Source organism: Callorhinus ursinus, unplaced genomic scaffold (genome assembly GCF_003265705.2).
Source record: "Callorhinus ursinus isolate GAN/ISIS: 27379988/994484 unplaced genomic scaffold, GSC_fseal_2.0 scaffold4, whole genome shotgun sequence".
In the NCBI taxonomy this organism is placed as follows: domain Eukaryota; kingdom Metazoa; phylum Chordata; class Mammalia; order Carnivora; family Otariidae; genus Callorhinus; species Callorhinus ursinus.
The window spans coordinates 527,907-547,998 of record NW_027397066.1 but is presented as its reverse complement, the minus strand read 5'-3'; the positions used below and the strand labels follow the sequence as shown (position 1 = coordinate 547,998).

General features: G+C 62.9%; 1 protein-coding gene across 3 annotated transcripts in view; it reads left to right on the top strand.

Annotated features, from left to right (window-relative positions):
* CTBP1 (C-terminal binding protein 1) overlaps positions 1-9,026 on the top strand; it is a 27,591-nt gene extending 18,565 nt beyond the window's left edge. For 2 of the 3 annotated variants that reach the window (XM_073891293.1, XM_025887163.2), the window contains exons 4-10: positions 1,382-1,526; positions 3,014-3,220; positions 5,080-5,294; positions 6,317-6,447; positions 7,036-7,163; positions 7,661-7,778; positions 8,082-9,026. In XM_073891293.1, the coding sequence (XP_073747394.1) occupies positions 1,382-1,526; positions 3,014-3,220; positions 5,080-5,294; positions 6,317-6,447; positions 7,036-7,163; positions 7,661-7,778; positions 8,082-8,268 (1,131 nt within the window). In that variant the 3' untranslated portion in view covers positions 8,269-9,026. The remainder of the gene's footprint in view (positions 1-1,381; positions 1,527-3,013; positions 3,221-5,079; positions 5,295-6,316; positions 6,448-7,035; positions 7,164-7,660; positions 7,779-8,081) is intronic. The other variant, XM_025887164.2, reaches the window with a different exon arrangement.
* The last annotated feature ends 11,066 nt before the right edge of the window (positions 9,027-20,092 follow it).

Genomic DNA, 20,092 nt, shown 5'->3' with positions numbered 1-20,092 from the left:
CGTGGGGCGTGGGGTGTGGTCTGCACCCGCCTGGCCCGGCGTGGGGCGTGGGGCGTGGGGCATGCGCTGCGCCTGCCTGGCCCGGCATGGGGTGTGGGGCATGGCCTGCACGCGCCTGGCCCTGCGTGGGGCATGCTCTGCGCCTACCTGGCCCGGCGTGGGGCGTGGGGCGTGGCCTGCATGCGCCTGGCCTAGCGTGGGGCGTGGTCTGCACCCACCTGGCCCTACCTAGGGCATGGGGTGTGCTCTGCCCCGGCCTGGCCCGGCGTGGGGCGTGGTCTGCACGTGCCTGGCCCGGCGTGGGGCGTGGTCTTCACGCGCCCGACCCTACGTAGGGCATGGGGTGCACCCGCCTGGCCCTGCGTGGGGCATGTGCGTGATCTGCACCTCCCTGGCTAGGTGGGGGGGGGCGTCGCCTGCATACTCCTGGCCCGGCGTGGGGCGTGAGCGTGGTCTGCGTGGGTTCCGCCTGTGCCTTCCTCTTCAGGGTTTGTCCCCACCCGTGGAGAGCGCCAGCTGAGGGGTCTTGTGGGGCGGGGCCCTGTGGGGCAGGGCCGTGGGTGGAGCCCCAACTTTGGGGAGGGTCCTCCCCATTGGGCAGTTTTGCAAACAAGAGTAGCGTGTCAGCACATATCATCCAAACTCTGGGGAGACAGGAAAGTGACCTGCTCATGGGGCTTCACGCAAGGCAACCCAGGCCACAGAGAGACCTGTGAACACCGTCAGGGCAGGTGTCCAGGGCTGTCGTGCAGACCACGTCTGCATGTGGGAGCCACGGGGGAGCACGTGGGGAGGGCGCAGTGGGCAGTGCACAGGGGCCAGTGACCCGGAGGCCGGCCCTTTCCCAGTGGCAGGTCGCCGTCACGGGACCCCGTGTGCGTTTCTGCCGGGACTATTTGTCGCTCTCCCCCCGTAACAGTGTGTCAGTGTGGCCCTTGAGGGGTCTGGGGGTTTCGGATGCTCTGCGTTCTCCTCAGCATCCTGTTTTACTGTCTGGTGCCCACAGGGAAGGTGAGTCCAGGCCCCCGCATACACACACAGAGTGCGTTTTTTCGGGGGGTGGGGCCCCTCGGCTGCTGGGAAGTCGGAGCCCAGAGCCAACAGGGTCACCCTGCAGTCACCCCCGATGTCACAGCAGGGGCTCCTGCCCAGGGGAGGCCGAAGTGCGGTGCACATGGGGACAGAGACCCGAGGGAACTGCGGGCCTCTGGGGACCGTCCCAGCCTGCAGCCAGGCTGGAGGGGAGAGCATTAGCAGCCCTCCCCCCGCCCCTGGGTTGGGGTGTCTGGGCTGGTTTGGGGTGGCAGGCGGCCAGTAGCAGCCAGACTCAGGGCCCCCGCCGGCCGGCCTCTGACTGGGTGGCCACCCTCCCTCCCGGCAGGTGCTGAACGAGGCGGTGGGGGCGCTGATGTACCACACCATCACGCTGACCAGGGAGGACCTGGAGAAGTTCAAAGCTCTGCGCATCATTGTCAGAATTGGCAGCGGTTTTGACAACATCGACATCAAGTCTGCTGGGGACTTAGGTAGGGTGTTCGCAGTTCTTCCCTTTGCAACTCTTCATCTTCTTTCCTTGGCCTTGTAGGTTGGTTTTGCTTTACACCGAGAATTCCCTTGCAGCTCCTTGTTTGGTTGGAGGTGGCTTGTGAGCCGGCTTTCGGGGTGCGGGGCCCCACGCCAGTTCCCTGGTCAACGCGGCTCCCTCAGAAAGCCTTGCAGGGGGCAGGTGCACTCTGATCTCCGTGTGCCCGACCAGCTCGCAGCTTCAGTTTGCACCCCCGCTGCCTGGTTTGGCCCATGCTTTTGCCCAGGTTGCAGCTGAAGGAACTGGACTTGGGATGGCCCGGCATTTGTGTCTTCTGCAGACTCAGTTTACTCTGCTTCTGTGCGGACTTTCCTGCCCACCACCAGGTCACGTGGCAGAGCCCTCTGGTCCTACTGTCACCTGTCCCTAGGTGGCATCCCCAGTAAGGCGCCTGCAGCAGCGGGGGACCATGGCCTGTGTGCTTTCTGCCCCGGGGGTCCCTGGGGGCCTTTGTCCCGGTGCACAAGTCTGCCCTGTTTTGTGATGTCACAGGCTGGGTCTCTGTTCCTCCACCAGGGACAGTCAGGGACGTGTCCTTTGGGAACAAGCGGGGACTCAGGTGGGGGCTCAGGTAGGGACTCAGAAGTCCCAGAACCTGGTCTGCCCTCTCCGCCAGCAGTTTTGTCCCCAGATCTAGGGGATGGTGTAGTCTGGTGCTCCTGCTTCCCGCCTGCTCTCGCATTTCCTGGTGGGCTGAGTTTTTTCTGGAAAGGAGTATGGGAGCCACCCTGGACCCTCTGCTAGAGCCCTGTGGCTGTGTTGGGCATTGTCCTGCCATTTGGAGTAGCTTCAGGAGCCTCAGAGCCCTGTCTGGCCAGCAGGTGCCTCCCCTCAGTGGGGAGGTGACCACTCTGCAGGCAGAGCGAGGAGATAGCAGGGCAGGGCAGAATGAGGGTGGAAGGGGTCAGGCTCGGGAGAGGCGTGTAGAAATGCAGAGGGGCTGGGTCCACTTCTGGGCCATGAGGCCCAGTGGTACCTGGCCCGTGCATGCACGGGACTGGCCACCGAAGTTCAGCATAGAGGAAGAGCCTGAACCAGCTCACTCTCCACGGCTGCTAAGGGGCTGTTGAGGCTGTGTGGGAATTGGGAGGACAGGGGCCTCTCTACCCAAAGCCAGGTCTCAGTTGGCCTGGGAGCCAAGGAAGGCAGGAGGGGTGGGACTGTGTGGGTGTGAGCGGCTCCGGGTGCTGACCTGCCCGTGACCCCTTCCTGGAAGGTCAGGTGGCCCGCGGTCCAGGCAGGGCAGACCCAGGTGTTGGCATTTGCCCAGGCAGTCTCTGCTCTGTCCTGTCTACTCGCTGGACCTACAGGCGGTTTCTCCACACGGCTGGGGTGTGTCATCTGCACTTGTGTCGGGGTCTGGCCTTTCTTTGGGGAAGCGCCAGGACTGGCTTTGGTGACCACCTCCGTGTGTCTTGTGTTTCCCAGGCATCGCTGTCTGCAACGTGCCGGCGGCGTCTGTCGAGGAGACCGCTGACTCCACCATGTGCCACATCCTCAACCTGTACCGCAGGACCACGTGGCTGCACCAGGCGCTACGGGAAGGCACTCGGGTCCAGAGCGTCGAGCAGATCCGGGAAGTAGCTTCCGGAGCCGCCAGGATCCGCGGGGAGACCTTGGGCATCATAGGACTGGGTGAGTTAAGCTCCGTCCTCTCCCTCTGCAGGGGCTCAGCAGACCTCGAGCCAGGGCTTGGCTGTGCTGCCGGACGGTTCCCCCCACCCAGGGCCCGCCTGGGGCTGACTCCTTCTGCCTCAGGAACACTGGGTGTGGGTCACACACAGGCAGACGTGAGACACTTGCCGCGGGTGCCATGCCTCTGCGTACAGCCATGCACGCTCATGCACGCCACCCACACATTGACACATGCTCACCACACTCAGACATGCTCACCCTGCCCTCCCGCCCCCACCCCATGGCCTTCTGGTGAGGGCCTGGTGGCTCTTAGCCCTGCTCTGGGTGGAGGGAGCTGGTTCACCCGCTGTGTGGGCCACTGTCCTGGGTCGGTGACATCCGTCTTCTCTGCCTTGTTTGTGGCCCATCTCTGCGTGTGAACTCGGCTCCATCCACCTGGGAGGCCCGGGATGGACGGGGCCATCGCTCACTGCCGGCCCCCTCGTCCTGCTGCCTCCCAAACTTGCTCTGGGTAGGCCCCCGTGCCCACCCCTGCCCCACTGGCTCCACAGCAGAGGCACCGCTCTGTGCAGCGTGGGAGAGACCTGACGGACCCGCCTGCCTTAGTGTAAGACGTCAGGGCGTCCACGAGACGCAGGCCTCTCGTCCAGTATGGTCTTGCTGCAGATGGGCACACGGACGCCGGCACTGGCCCCCATGGGCACCCTGCACCTCAGGGCCTGGGTGGGCAGTGGGCAGCTGGGTTTGCCTGGCTGGGTGGATTTGGGGGCCACCTGACCTCCTGAAGCAGTGTTGTCAAGAGATTCAACAGGCCTGACTTAAATGCGGCTCTGACCTGGTGGGGCTGAGTCTGCGTCTTAACCAGAGCCAGGTGATGTGGCAGAGGCGACCAGAGCAGCCCCTCACCCTGGCTCCTCTAGGGACTGTTTGTTCGCTTGTTTGTTTGTTTTAAAGATTTTATTTGTTTAGAGAGTGCGCGAGCAGGGGAGGGGCAGAGGGAGAGAGAGAATCTCAGACAGATTCTGAGCGTGCAGCCCGATGTGGGGCTCGATCTCACCACCCTGAGATCATGACCTGAGCCACAATCAAGAGTCGGACACTCAGTCGGGTGCACCATCTGGGCACCCTTTTGTGACTGTTTACATGGTGTTCTTGGTCTGGGTACGTGTCAGGTACCATCTACCAGGTCGCGGACACTCTGTGACGGAGTGTTGGGAGACAACCAGTTACTTGATCTCATGATGCTGTGGATTCGTATTTTGGGTAGAATTGGCAGGATGGCTCTGCCCCAGCCTCACCTGGGGTCACTCATGGCACAGTGATCGCCTGGGGCCCTGGTGACTCTGCTCCCCTGGCAGATGCCCTCCGGCAGGCAGGTGCACACGGCCCCCATGGCGGCCTCAGGGTGCGTGGGATGTTTCCATCCCCTGCTTGCTTTCTTTGTTAGCGTTCTCTTGCTCAGAGCAAGCCCCGGGGGCTCCAGGAGGGGTGGGGCCCCCTGAAATGTGGGGACCTTGGCCACCCCTGCCCAGCACCCAGCTGCCCAGTGGCCCCACTGTGTCCAGGTCAGCACTTACCTCCTGGGGTACGGGGCTGTGAGCCCCTCGGCCCTGCACCCTCTCTCCAAGATGCAGGGCCACTCCTCAGATGCTGCAGCCCCCACCCCGTGCACTCCCTGGGGCGCACCTCCATCCTCCCGCCCTCCCCCCTGAATCCCCTGTCTGTGCATGGCCGGGCAGGGGTCCTGGGGTGGATGGGGCTTCGCTCCCCTCAGCGTCAGCCCCAGGCACACGGGGACGCGGGCCGTGTGGGGGCCCCTCGGTCCATGGCTGTGGTGACGCCGTGTCCCGCCCTGCCAGGTCGTGTGGGGCAGGCGGTGGCGCTCCGGGCCAAGGCCTTCGGTTTCAACGTGCTCTTCTATGACCCGTACTTGTCGGACGGCACCGAGCGGGCCCTGGGCCTGCAGCGGGTGAGCACTCTGCAGGACCTGCTCTTCCACAGTGACTGCGTCACCCTGCACTGCGGCCTCAACGAGCACAACCACCACCTCATCAACGACTTCACCGTCAAGCAGGTGGGCGCAGGGTCATGGCCTGGGGGGTCCAGGGCTGGGGCCTCTTCCCGCCCCACGGGCTCAAGTGCTGGGGAGCCAACTGCAGACGGGCCTGTGTCCCGAGTTGTGCGGAGGGCCCCGGCGTCCCCACGGCTACAGCACACACTGCGCCCGGGGACTCGGGCTTTGTCGCATGTCTGCCTGCACCAGGGTGAGCGCTGACTATGGCCAGGAGTGTCCCACGGCCACTATGGGGCGCTGCCCTGGGTGCACACACACGGGTGTGGGGACGTGCGTGTGCGCACAGGTCTACGGGTTGGCGTGTGCTTGATGCTCTCCGCCTCCCATGCAGGACGAGGCCAGGCACCTGGGGCTCCTCTCTGTCTACCATGGGTGGGTGTGGGCTGGGGAGCGGGGTGGGCACGGGCATGGCCCTGGGGTGCCATCCCCAAAAACTGGGTGTGAATGGGAGAGCCAACCGAGGAGCTGAGCTGAGAGCGGGCTTCGTGAGCCCCGCGGCGGGACAGGCTTAGTTGGTCTCAAGGGACCTGTCACCTCAGAGCACGGGGAGCCCCCCTTATCATGAAGCCTGGAGAGGAGTGCCTTCCGGGCAGCTCTGAGGGCTTTTAGCAAAAGGAAATGAAGCTGTCGCCCAGTTTCGGGCACGGGGCTCTCTGGCAGGGCCACTGCACTGAAGACCTCATCTCAGGGGCCTGTGCCCATCACTCCTGGGCCAGGCCGTGTCCTAGACATGCCAGGTCCTTTCCAGGCACCCCAAGCATCCTGGGGGCTGGGCCAGGAGACCCCACGACACAGCCCGCACCTCACTGCCAGGAATGGGAGGAGACCGGCTGTGTGTTGGTGCATTTGCTCCAGCCAGAGGTCTTCAGGTGGGAGGAGGGTCCGCACAGACTCCTGAGCTCTCGTCCCACTCCCGGCCCGTCTGCTCCCCGTCCCTGCTGGGCCCGTCCCCTGGGGGTGGGGGGCAAGTGAAGAGGCCCCTGTGTTGATTCACTCTTGGTGCTGTTTTTGTGTCTTCCCAGATGCGACAAGGCGCCTTCCTGGTGAACACGGCGCGGGGCGGCCTGGTGGACGAGAAGGCCCTGGCCCAGGCTCTGAAGGAAGGGCGGATCCGGGGCGCTGCCCTGGACGTGCACGAGTCCGAGCCCTTCAGGTGCCTCCTGGCAGCGCCCTGGGTGATTCCTGGATGCCAACTCTCCCACACCAGGCCCTTGCCCCAGCTCGTGGCCCGCATTGACCCCTGTCAGGCATGGGGCCCGGGGCTGATGCCCACTGGCAGTCTCCAGGCTCCGTCCTTGGGCTACATGTCCAGCCTGAGGTCCTGCTGCAGGCGGGCTTGCCCCCAGGGCCCAGCCAGGTCTCCGTGGGCAGGGATGGAGGGGCTCAGACCTGTGCTTCATGCGGAGTGCCTGGGGGCACCCAGGTGAAGGAGGCCACTGACCCCCGTGTGGCCTGTCTGTAGAGACCCCACGCCTGAGAAGCCCGTCTGGAGCAGCAGCTGGCACCTGACGGTGCGTCAGCCCTGTTGTCTGGCAGCCTGTCACTGCAGGGCCTCGTGCCCTCACCTGCAGAGCGGGCTGGGGCGTGTACCCTGAGCTGGGACTCCTCCCTGCTGCTGTCGGGAGTCTGTGGCAGGTTTGACCACCCTAGGGTCCCCTGGTCTGACACCGGCTGCAGTGTGGTTCCAGGCAGGGCCAGGCACCCTCCACCCTACCCCTGACTTGCTTTGTGCCTTCTGCAGTTTCAGCCAGGGCCCCCTAAAGGATGCACCCAACCTGATCTGCACCCCCCACGCGGCCTGGTACAGCGAGCAGGCGTCCATCGAGATGCGGGAGGAGGCAGCCCGGGAAATCCGGAGAGCCATCACAGGTGAGGGTGGCCGGCAGGACCCGAGCGTCCTTCCGAGGCCTGCACCGCTGGGCGGCCGTGCTAGCGGGGGCCACACTGTGCCAACCCCCTGAGTGCAGAGGTCAGCACCTGGCTTCCACAGTGGTGCTCCCCATGCAGCCCTCTGTCCCTCTTGTGCATCACACTTAGGACACCTGCCCACGGTCACCCTGTGGTAATTCAGCACGTGTGCCCTTCCTCAGCGCACATTTAAAAAATCTGGCTACGCTTGTACACTAGGCTGAGCCTGTCTGCTGCTCCCCAAAATCCCTAGGCCTGGCAGACGCGGGGCCGCTGGGGGACTGAGGGCACTGCTCAGGCCCAGGGGGATCTCTGAGCTGTGAGGTGACCGTGTCCAGACAAGGGGGGGAGGTCCAGCTGTGGGGGACCCTGCGGCCCGTGCCCGCCGCCGCTGAGCCGCCACGCGCCTGGACACAGTCGCGTACCACGGCTCTTCCTCTCCCCGCTGCATCTGCCAGGCCGCATCCCCGACAGCCTGAAAAACTGCGTCAACAAGGACCATCTGACCGCCGCCACCCACTGGGCTAGCATGGACCCAGCCGTCGTGCACCCTGAGCTCAACGGGGCCGCCTACAGGTGAGCGGGTTAGCGGTGGGCTCGGGAGCACAGAGCACGTCCGTGATGACTGCAGGCAGGGTCCCGGGGTCGGGGGGCTCCTAGGCCTGGATGCGCGTGCTCCTGTGGGCCCCAGTGGACCAGAAGGTCTGGGGTGAGAGCCCAACACATCAGACCTGAGGGTGAAGGGGGGTGAGGGAGACGTCAGGGCCAGGGTGGGGTCCCGCCAGGCAGGGCCTTTGGGAGTAGCCCCCAGCCATCCTGGGCCCGCGCTGTGGCCCCGGGAGGGACCCCGCCAGCCTCACACGCCGTCCCTCCTCCCAGCAGGTACCCGCCGGGCGTGGTGGGCGTGGCCCCCAGCGGCATCCCGACTGCCGTCGAAGGCATTGTCCCCAGCGCCATGTCCCTGTCCCACGGCCTGCCCCCCGTGTCCCACCCGCCCCACGCCCCTTCTCCCGGCCAAACCGTCAAGCCCGAGGCAGATAGAGACCACGCGAGTGACCAGTTGTAGCCCGGGCGGAGCTCGACAGCCTCGGCGCGGGCAGGGCGGCGCCCCCGGACGGGCGTGTGCAGAGGCGGCCTGCGGGTGGCCACAGCGCTCCAGAGACTGTCCAGGCGCCGGCGGGGGCCAGGTGGCGCCGGCTTCCCCCGCCCAGCTGTAGTTGCCCTTTCCCGGGGCCAGCCGCTGTCCTGTGTCCTTTGCGTCCTCGTTAAGCAGAAGAAGTTAGTAGTTAATTCTATCATGAATGTTCTTGTCTGTGTACAGTCTTTAGAACATTTCAGAGGATTTGTTTGCTTAGCTGTCAACAGAGAACCCTGAGGGAGCATTCGGCAGGTCGGTCTCAGACTGCATCCCGTGTGTGTTGGAACACGCCCCGAAACGAGGCAGTTGGCAAACTTCTCAGGACAACGAATCCTTCCCGTTTTTCTTTCTACGCCACACAGTGCATTGTTTTTTCTACCTGCTTGTCTTATTTTTAGAATAATTTAGAAAAACAAAACAAAGGCTGTTTTTCCTAATTTTGGCATGAATCCCCTTGTTCCAAACGAAGACGGCACCACAGAGTGGCTGCAGGAGAACAGTGCACCTAGCCCTCTGTGCACGGCGGCCGTCGGCATCTGTCCTGGGGATGTGAGGGCGCAGCGTCCCGGCCTGCGCGGGTGCCGTCCTGCTGATGTGGTAGGCTAGCAATATTTTGGTTAAAATCATGTTTGTGACTGTAACCATTTGTATGAATTATTTTAAAGAAATAAAAATCCCAGAAAGAACCAGCAGGCCCAGCGTCTGTTTGAGTGGCTTTGCCTCGTGGGGACTCTGGCTGAAGGGGGCGGCCCTGGGGAGTCCCGGGGGGCCGTGGTCCTTTGGGGGGGGTCCAGGCTTGGAAGCTGCTGCCATGGCGCAGCGGGCAGTGTGGGTGCAGGCGCAAGCGACGGCGTTTGCCGGGACACGGCCCCCCTCTCTCCCAAGTGCGCCTCCCTCGGGCCGGCCTGGGACAAGAGCAGATGTTACGGCCTCGGCAGATGAGAGTTCCAGAAGATCCGGAAGGCTGCAGGGACCTCTGGTTCCACAGCTCGCAGAAACACGCCAAACAGAGTGCTCCTTTCCTCACAGTAGCTCGGGGTAAACAGGGTCATCCTCGTCACAGCCAGCGGTTTTCACAGGTTCCCCTGGAAGGCTCGTCAGCACCCTCAGGCCCTGCACCCCCACCCTGCGCTGGCCCACAGTCCAGGGTGCCCCTGCGAGGCCTGGGCTCGCTCCTCAGTGTCTGGCTAGACGGGACCCGGGGGGGCAGGGACGGGGCCTCCCCGAGCTGGGCGTCCCCCCGCCCCTGTTCCCCCACCCCACCCCCGGCCAGAGCCACCGCTGTGCCTCCTGGAGCTCACCCTTCAGTGGTGTTTCCTGCACAGTTGTTTGGGGGGAAGCACGGTGGACAAGCACTCGTTTGAGGGGGGCTTTTGGGGAAATGCCATGGTTTTGCCCACACTTGACTAGGTGTTTGGCTGGGACAGGATTCTGGGCTGGGCCCTTCCGTCGACCTCGGCCTCCCTCGTCCCGAGTGGGTGTCCTGGCTGGGTCTCCGGACCCTCTGCTCCTCTGTGGCAGCACGTGCACCCTCCATGGCTGTCCTCCCAGAACCCATCATCCTTCCTGAGCTGGGGGCTTTGTGTCTCCACTCGGTCCTGGGACGTTCTCAGCCTTTCTGTCTTCAGTTGTTCGCCTTTGTTCCGTCTCTCCCTGAGGGATCCCGCAGGGATGTGGTGGAGCGGCCAACCGAGAAGAAAGCGCAGCCTGAGCACGAGCGTGTCCTAAGCGGCTGGACGAAGAATATGACGAGATAAACTCTGAGGTCGTCAATGGGCAGAAGTAACAAACAAGACGGGAATTAACCAAGTGGGAAAGGACCAACAAATTCAACAGTTGGTTCTTTGAAAAAGTTAATAGAATCGATCAAAGTCTACCAAACAAAGACAGGAGGCCGCCCCCAAGGTCACTGATGCCGGAAGTCTTGGAGAAATGAAAAACCACTTGCCAAAACCGACAGGAAACATGCAGGGTCTGAGTAGCTCTATAACCTTAAAGAAATTGAACTTAGAAACATTTCCTCAAAGAAATTACAAATAGATGGCTTCCACCATTAATCTCAACAAATACTTAAGGAAGAAACAACTCATTTCACACACACTTCAGAGCATAGGAAGGGGGACGCTCTCCCAACACAGTTTATGAAATTGACTCAGACTCTGAATTCCTGGAAGAAAAGCACCATCTAGAATCGCCTTGAAGAGTGTTCCCAAGTGGGGTGAACTTGCCCTGCAAAGTGAATCCAGTTGGTGCAAGGGGCGGGCTGCCCGGGCACCTCGGTGCCACATCTGCTCTGGGACCCAGGGGTCATTCCCCAGCTGCTAGGAGTGTTGTCTGCTCATGGCTCACAGCTGGGTCCACTCTGGGCGCTGTCCTCCGCGGGAGAGAGCCGCCTCTCCCCTGGAGAGCCCACCTGCTGACATTGTGGTACAAAGATCTGCCGTTTGGGCTCAGTTGAGGGCAGTTCTGAAGGTCTGCCATCTCTGATCACTTGTGGACCCAGCTTCTCCCTCTGCAGCCATGCTCCCAGCTTCTCCCTCTGCAGTGATGCTCCCTCTGCAGCCATGCTCCCGGTGCCCACTGGGGGCTGCTTGAGACAGTCCGTGGACCCACTGTGTGCAGATGCCTGTCTGATGCGCCTTTCCTGGGCAGGCAGACTCAGACACAGCCACAGTCCCCCCCCCAGGGACCCCCCCAGCACAGATGTAGACCCACAGTGAAGGACAGAGCAGGCTTGTCGGCAGCAGCTTTCCTGACAATGATCAGAGACTAGAAACATGGTTTTGTGAATGCTCAGGGAGACGAGCCAGTGTGTTTTTCACAACGAAATACCCTGCAGCAACGGAAACGAACAGAGGGCAAACCCACCAACAGCAGAGAGGAAAGGGGTCTAGTCACCGGTCTCCAAAGTGAACCTCCCACCCCGTCCCCTTGCCTCCAGCCCTGCCCTTGCTGACCTGGGGCCCTGGTCACAGGAGGGTGCAGCTCCCAGCCCAGGTGCCAGCCCCTGGGGTCCCCAACCGGGCTTGCAGGTCACTGGAGGCATGGCCTGTGGTCTCAGGGCCCGGAGCCTCACTGTGCTTGAGACTGCTGCCCTTGGCCTTGCCCAGCAGATGGGTTCCCTGCTGGATGCTGCCCAGCCCATCTCTGGCCCGGGGGCTCTCCGTGAGGCCAGCTGCCTCCTGGAGCCCCCTTGGAAACCTACAGGGCCCAAACCAGGAGCCCGAGGCCCCCACTCCCCTCACCAAGTCCTGTGGAATCCTTCCATGAGCCCACCCGGCATCTGCTCAGGGCCCCCACCCCGGCAGCCAGAGGAGCCCCGGCCCACCTGGGCCCCGTGGGCACGCGGGCTGCTGAGACCGCAGCCGGAAGGGGGTGGGATGCATCGGGAGGAGAGAGTTGCGAGCTTTGCTGATGCTGGGGTGTGGGTGTGGCCCAAGGAGCCGGAAAGGTGGCTCCCAGGGTCTGGGGGCTGTGGGGCAGAGCCATGGGAGATGCTGCACTCTGCTCTGGCCTTGGGCCTACCCAGCAGCCCTCAGAGCAGGGCCCCAGCATGGGGGCGGGAGGCAGAGCGCGCAGGTCCGCACCCTTCATGGCCCTGTGCCTGTTTCCCCGGCTGTGCAGTGGAGGCCACGGCATGAGGGGGGGTTGGAAGGGAAGGAGGCAAGCTGCCAACACGCGCCAGCAGACGTTGGTGTGGAAAACGCAACATCAAACAACCGCTGGACCACGTGGGCTGATTGGCGCCAGCCACTCTCACGGAGCCGCGAGAGAAGCAGAGCAAACCGATGTAGCAGGTGCGCCGAGGCGTTCTGCCCTTCGTCCCGCTCCCCTGAGTGCAGGCTGTGACCGCCGGCCCCCAGCGCCACCAGCAGCCCAGGACCTCGGCACAGGCGCTCTGGCCTCCACGGCGGACTCCGAGCCAACGGGGCGGCCACAAGGCTGTGCCGTGGGTGGGGAAGCTTAACAAGATAAAATACGCCTTCTCTCCACCAGCACAGAAGCTCCTTACAGTCCAGCCAAAATGCCGCCACCTGTGTGTTTCTAACAAATTCCGCCATCTCATCCCCTATCGGGAATCACAGGGGTCTGGGCACACGTATTCCGGCTTTCTGGAAGTTGGAGTCCGCCCTTTTCTTTTACGAAAGACCCACGTTAGTCTGGCGAACGCTTTCATAAACGTGAAAAATCCTCCGGGTCTGTTTCGGTTAGCAGAAACCGGCGCTGATGTAGACGTCCCGTCCGCGGAGTGGCGGAACTCTTGCCCTCGCGCCGAGCTTGGAGCGAGCCGCAGAGCAGCGGAGACAGATGCGAGGTCCGCAGGGAAGACAGAGCCCGGAGCTGGCGTGGTGCCCGTGTGCGCGTGCGCGCACACACACGTGTGAATAAACTTGAGATGTCATCCGGGACGGGGACGGACCCCCTCATGGGTGAAACTGTGCAGCTCCTTGTGGCCGGGCGGGGAGGTCAGCCGCTTCCCCACGAGGACTGCCGGGGACAGGCCGTGCAGCAGAGAACCAGCTGATTTCCGGACCCTGGGACAGGGCTACCCCTCTGCCCCTCTACCCCTCGAGCCCTGGCTGGCTGAGGGTGGACAGGGCTCGGGGTCGGCAGGGCAGGGGTCCCAGCAGGGATGCCAGCAGGGAGGGGGTCAGCTGCCCTCAGCCCCCTGCCCTCTCTGATGGGGCTGGAAGGGGAGATCTGAGTGCTGCTGCTCTGGGGGCTCAGGACGGTGGGTGGGCACCCAGCAAAGGGTCTGTGAATGCCGGCTGGGCCCTGGGCAGGACGTGGGGGGACACTGTCCTGGGGGTGACCTGAGCAGGGACCGGGCAGGGAGGCAGCCTCCCTGCCTGTGACCTCAGCCCCACCCAGGCTGGCCCCCCCCGTGCCCCTGCTTCCCCCCCTGCTCAGGCCCAGAGAGGCTCAGGGAAGGGGGTGTCGGTCCACATCTGCCCAAACATCCGCTGCACCGCCCCCAGCTGCTCTCAGCCCGCACCAGCTGGGTTTGCAGAATTGATTTTTCAGCAAAAAGTGTCAGGGAGAAAAACTGAGACGAGGGCCAGCTGTATGGCTCTTCCGGGCTCGCTGCCCTGGCGGCCAGTGCTCTCTGCATAAAGAAAAGCATCTGGTCCACTGAGGGGCTGGTGCCAAGCACTTGGAGGGGACCTTGGGTCCCCGTGACCAGCACCTCTCCCCATGCTACCCTGCAGACCTCTCCCCTTGGCACGGGGCATTCAGACAAGCCGGGGTCATGGGCATCGAGTCCTTTCTGCCTCACCTGGCAGCCGTGGCCCAGCCAGGGGCCACCACCCTGGTCTAACCCTGAGCACTCACCGGGACAGCGTGACCACCTGCTGCCAGTCCACCCGCCCAGGAGCAGCCAGAGGGGTGCCATGGGCACAAATGACTCGGAATGACAAGAGACACAAAAAGATGGGGTGACATTACAAGACCCTTCAGCGGCTGCCCTCAGTGGCCAGTGGGTTCTTTGTCTCCCTGCGTTCTTACACTTGGGAGCAGTAAGCATCAGGGTCTTCCACTCCCCACGGGCAGCACCGGGGTGTCTGTGTGGGATTCCGGTGCGGGGATGAGTCACTGCTCATTCTCCCAGGCCCTCCTCACGCCTTCCCATTTTTGGTGTTACGAACCGCGGTCCAGCCTGTGGCTTGTCCTTGGGTGGTTGTCATGGCTGAACACATTCATCCTCAGGTGGATTCCAGGAGTGGAGCCGCTAACCAAGACATGTACCTGTGCAGTCTGGGGAGATATTCCTGGATTAACCAGTGTGTTCTCCCACAGCCACCCAGGCACTGCGAGATCAAGCCATATAATTCATGCCAGTGGGGCAGGCGAGAAGTGGTGCCTCTATGTGGTTTTATTTGCTTTTCTCCTGGTACTGGTGAGATTGCACACTGCCCATGTCTCCATGTCCTACGAATTACCTCTTTCAAACTATTTTCTATTTGGGAAATTATGACTGGTCTTTTTCTTATTGATTTGCAAGCACTTTTTATTTATTAAGGAAATTCAAGTTTTAACTATAATATGAGTTATAAATACAGTTTCCTCATTTGTTGTTTGTTTAACTGTTACATACACATTTATTATCTTTCTCTGCCACTGGATGACCAGCCCCAGGAGGGCAAGGAATGTCTGTCTGCCCAAGCATACTGTCCCCTTCACCCAGGAGCCTGCCCTGGGCTCTCAGCTCATTTTGTGTCTCCCCGGGCATGGGCAGCCCCATGGCAGCCAGGCCAGCTCTGGGCTCTGGTCCAGCCCGTGTACCCACCCCCCCATTTTGTGCCACCTGGCTGTTCCAATGTGTCCTCCCAAACCCCCCCCACACACAGCTCCCCGCCATGTGAGAGGGGAAGGTTCCGCCTCCCTGGCCATGTGTTCCTCATGGCTCTACTCAAAGAGGTGGCTTCTCCCTCCCAGATCCCCCTCCTCACCTGCCTCTGGCCCAGGGCTGACCATGCGTCCAGTGCCCCAGCTCAATGTGAGCCAGACTGGAGCTGGTCCAGCCCCCTCCCACCCACCTGCCCAGGTACAGGAAGGCCTCCATTATCTCGGGCTCCTGACAAGGCCCCCACGGCCTCGGGCCCCAGCTCTGGCGGGGTGGGGGGCCGGGGACTGCATCTTCCAGAGCCAGAATTCCACTCCTCAGAAAGCCCGTGCCTACGAAGTGGCCTCAACCAGGGGCCTGGCCACCTCTGTCCCCGCCAAGGCCATCTGGGGAGTCCAGGGGGCTGAGGGTTACTGCTCCCCTCCTGGGTCTTCCTGGCCAAGCCTGGCCAAGCCACGGACTATTTTTGTCCTTAGCCATTTCCAGGCCCCTCCATTTGCTAAAACATCTACCACTTTTATTGGAAGGCTGCCCCCCAGCCCTGCGCATGGGCTACTGCTAATGGGCCTCCCCCTACCCGGTTCCCAGGCCCCGAGGGCAGCTACAGGGGCTGGTGCACTGAGCAGATAGCAATGGCCCTGAGGGCAGTGACTGCCCCCCACACGATGGGGACACTGAGGCTGGAAGCCAGGAAACTTGTAGGGGGCAGGGACAGAACCCTCGATCCCACCAACAGGATGGAGGGCGTCTCTGCCCCCTCAGCGGCTCAGCCTGGACCACCCCCACGGGACCCCCTCTGCTTGCCCCCGGCCTGCACAGACCCCTTACGTTCCCCACTCAGGCCAGGGTGGCCTCTGCAGCCACCCTCACCTGCCCCAGCAGTGGCTCCAGACTCCCGTGCCACCCCCTCAACACACATCCCAGGTCGGGCTTGGGGGGTTTGTGCTCCAGGCATGGGGGGCCTGGCTCTTTCACCCCCGCCTGGGACCCCCAGGCAAGGCCTGCTCCCCCTCAGGGAACCCCTCCCCCTTGTTTCCCCCCGAGCCAGGCCAAGCCCTGAGTCGGGGAGAGTTCTCTTCGGAGGGCACCATGAATGCTTGCTGGCCTTGTTGATGCTCCTGGGGCCCATCTCAGGGGAGACCCCTCTTGCTCGGGGATCCTGTTAGCACCAGGGCACCTTCTCCACGAGGAGGCTTGCTGGGTCCCCGTGTCCCGGCTGAGCCCACTGCCCTGGGCCGGGCAGACCTGCAGCAGAGGGGCGTGGAGGCTTGCCTGGGGCTGGGGGTGTTTGCTGTGGGTCAGCGTCCGTGCTCTGCCTCCCCATCCACTTCCTTCCGCAGCGGCTGTCACCTCCAGCCCTCATGGGGGGGGGGGGTCTCTGCCCCTGAGACGGGGTTCCCACAGCGGGGCGGGGCAGGGGCAGTCCTGTGTGGTCGTGGCTACAGTCACTCGTGGTGGCAAAAGCAAATGGAAGGCTGAGTGGGGCCAGCAGCCAGTGGGGGTGGGGATGGCCACATGACCCAGGGCCGGGGTGCACACAAGCCAGGTGACCTTGCCCGCCGGCCTCCGCCTGTCCTGGCAGAGCTGTAGCAACCCTGCGTGGGCCCAGGGGTCAGACCAGGGAAGCAGGGCCGGGGTGGCGTGGACGCACCGGGGGTCTGCAGCTGGGGCCCTCAGCGGGGGAGGGGGGACAGTGCCGGTCCACCCTGTGCTCGGCTTTTTCTAGTTCCAGAGGCAGGGCTGGGCCGACCCCCAGCCCGAGACACCCTGTGAGGTGGCCAAGGCTGGGCTGCTGCCCAGGGCTCAAGTGGTGAGGCACCCTTCTGCTCAGGGCTGTGTGCTGGCCCCGGGCAGGGCATGGTAACCCTGGTGACCCCCGGCCCGGGGATGGAGGACGAAGGATCCAGCGGGAGGAGCCATCACACCCAAAATGAGAACCACATGCTGGGTCCTGGCCACTCTCCAGCCCCGGGCTCGTCAGCAGGCCAGGGCCTGGCCCCGGCTCCCACTCCCTGCTCTCGCTCCCAGCCCTTCCCTGTCTGGGCTGTCCCTGGGAGAACTCAAGGTAGGAGGTCAGGGACCAGGTCGCTTCCCCACTGCCCTGCCCCCCTTGGGGCCCAGAACTTTGGAGACCCCCAAAACCTGCTGGTCACTGAGGCCTGAACCTCCCCACCCCCCACCCCATCGAAGCCTGCCCAGTGTCAGAGCTGGGGGCCTGCTGGGTGGGGGCAACTTGTGGGGGCCTGGGCAGTGGGCAGCCTGGGGCTTTGGGGTGTCCGGGTGAGTGAGGACAGGCGTGCCTGGGAGGGCCTGGACAACACCAGATAGTGTTCAGCCACTCTGTAGCTACCACCCCCCAGGCCACCATCCCCACAGGTGCCGCTGGTAAATATATCAGGACATTGGCTGAGCAGGGTGAACCCAGCAGGTGTCCAGTGGGAGTGGTTGGAGACAGTCGGTGCTGGATTGCAGCCTGACCTTCCCGAGGGAGACTCATGACTCAGGGGAGTGACCCTATTTCCTAACGGCCATCCCGTACCTCCAGCTGCCTGCCACTGCCCCTCTCGGCAAAGCACACAGCTCCGTGGGCACAAACTGCAACTCGGTAAAGACAGGGAAACGCGACGTGGGGCAGGCAGGCATTTGCCCCAGGGTGAGGTACCTCCCGGTGACGCCAGCACCCGCACCAGCCTCTCCCGACCCCGGGCAGCCTCCTGTGGCCACAGCTGTGCCGGGCCTCCAGATGGTCCAGTGCCCCCCACACGGCGGTTTGTCCAGGGCCCAGCCTGGCAGCCCCGAGGGGCACAGATGGGGGCTGACCATCTCTCCTGCCCCAGCCACAGAGCCTCACCCGGCTCACCAGGAGCTCCAGAGAGCTGACCCCGTGCAGGCCTAGAAACTGCCAGAAACAGTTCAGGAAGGTGGCCAACCCTAACCAGTATCTTCCCAATTCAAGCGGCTTCCAAGAAGAGACGGTAGAAGCAGTGTTTACAGCCGCCATCAGAATGATGGATTGTCGGCGCCTGGGTGGCTCAGTCGGTTGGGCGACTGCCTTCGGCTCAGGTCATGATCCTGGAGTCCCGGGATCGAGTCCCGCGTCGGGCTCCCTGCTCGGCGGGGGGTCTGCTTCTCCCTCTGACCCTCCCCCCTCTCATGTGCTCTCTCTCTCTCTCATTCTCGCTCTCTCAGATAAATAAATAAATAAAATCTTAAAAAAAAAAAAAAGAATGATGGATTGTCCAGGCATGATCTGGAACCACCTCTTGTCTATACAGGACAATCCTGCCTGACGTGGGACGCCTGAGCCCCACGGTGGCGTCACTTCCTCCCGAGCGAATCTGAGCGTGACGCGGGCTGGAGAACGTCCCTACCTAGGCACACTGATTCCAAGGTTAATACTGAGCAACAAACATGGACAAATAACTAAGAAGTTCTGGAGGGGAAAAGGCAACAAGGAGAAACCACGTGTACCTGAAGCTAACAAACATCCTCCGGCTGCAACCAGTTGGTGCCGCGTGACGCTGGTGTGTGCAGGCACTGGCCACAGTCACCCGAGGGCGTGATGTGGGCACAGGCACAGGCGACTGACTTCACGGGGGACACAGGACGGCTCAACCGTGTGCAGCTGTGGCGGGAACGGAGCTCGGGCGCGTGGCTGAACACAGATGAAGCTTGACAACATCATGTGAAGGAAAGAAGAAAATACACAGGCCACTTTGGTGTGACTCTGTTTACAGACACATCTGGGCTGGGGAAGTCCCCAGGCACAGAAGGCAGCGGAGTGGTGGCCAGGAGCTGGGAGGGGCGGCTAGGGGACAGTTCCCCTTTGGGAGTGATGGAACGTTCTGGAAGCACATAGACACGATGGTTGCACAACCTTGTGAATAAACTAAAAACCACTGAAGTAAACACTCTAGAAGGTGAATTTTATGTCATGTGAGTTGTATCTTAATAAAGCTTTTTTTTTTTTTTTAAGCCGGTGCTCTTCCTCCATCTGTCCTTTGGTGGCAACCATGAGCGCCCACGGTGGGATGGCGGCACGTGCCAAGGCCCTGCCCTGGTACGCTGTGGTGGAGCGCAGTTTCTCCAGGATATAAGGTTCCCTCTGACCTTCCTCCCGTAGGGACTCCGACCTCCCACGCGGTTTTGCAGGGCTGCCCCCACAAACATTCTCTCCATGCACACCCCCTGGACTGCTGGGCACAGGCCTGGCCCACTGGAGGACCCCACAACCCTGTCCAGGGAGTGGGCTTCGGGAGCTGCTCAGGCCTTTGCTGGGGCCCATGGAGGGGAAGCTTTGGGCTGGAAAGGGCCACCCCAGGGTGTCCACTGGGGTAGTCAGGGACCCCCCAGCTCATCCCAGCTAGAGTCGGCACGGCCCCTTGCCTGGCGGGAGCCCCACCATTTGTGCATAGAGCACATCCCAAGCGCGGTGGGGCTCAGGGAGCAGTGGGCTCACCAGCAGGGACTGGGGCTCAGCCAGATGGGGGAGGTAGGGGTGCCTCGGGCAGGTGCACCCACACGGCCCCCCGGGGGCAGGTCTCACAGGGTTGGGAGGGGGTAAGGGGTGCAGGCTTAAACACAAGGGCCTAGTCCTGGGCTTGTGCAGAAGGAAATCAAGAACCAGGGAGGGACCAGGCCACACAGGGGCCTCTGAGCCATCCAGAACCTTCTGGCCGGTAGATGTGACTGGTGGAACCACCAGGAAGCCAAGATGCTTGGGCTGGGGAGGAACCCCACCTGGAGGTCCGATCAGTGGACTGGGATCATGGGGGTCCGTCCACCAGCAAGGGCTCAAGCTGCATCCCGCCCTGGGGGGCTGAGGGTCCCCAGTGCAGTGCCCTCCACAGCAGGTGCCCGAAGGGGACACAGAGCCCCACCTCCTCGCTCTCTCTTCGCCCCCCACCCTTCCCCCAGCTCCAGCCCGGGGATGTGATGTCCACGAAGGTGGAAGGGCCCATACGTCCAGCCTCGCCCTCTGCCTGCCCAGGCCCTAACTGCCTTCCCCATGCATCTGGAGCTGGAGCCGGTCCTGAACAAGGGTGGCAATGGGAGGGGTATCCACACCTGGCCTGCAGTTGTGCAGCCTCGAGCTTCCTGCTGGAAGACAAGGGGCATCTAGAGCCTGGCGGCCGGCGCTGCCCTGATGGGGACCAGCTGTCAGCTGCGGGGCAGCCAGCGGAAACCACATTCCCCGAGCCTTTACGTCATGGTTTACATTCTCGGCAGACGGAGGACATGCCATGAGAGCTGGATGATCGTGGCGCTGAGCCAGCCGGCCCACCCACAACCTCCTCACGGTGGCCGCGGCCCTCATCCTGGGCAGCATCCCGCAGCCTGTGGCCCCAGCCCTCCCAGCACCCCCTCTCCTCTCCGCCCAGGAAACCCAGCCCGGGGCCTGGGGGC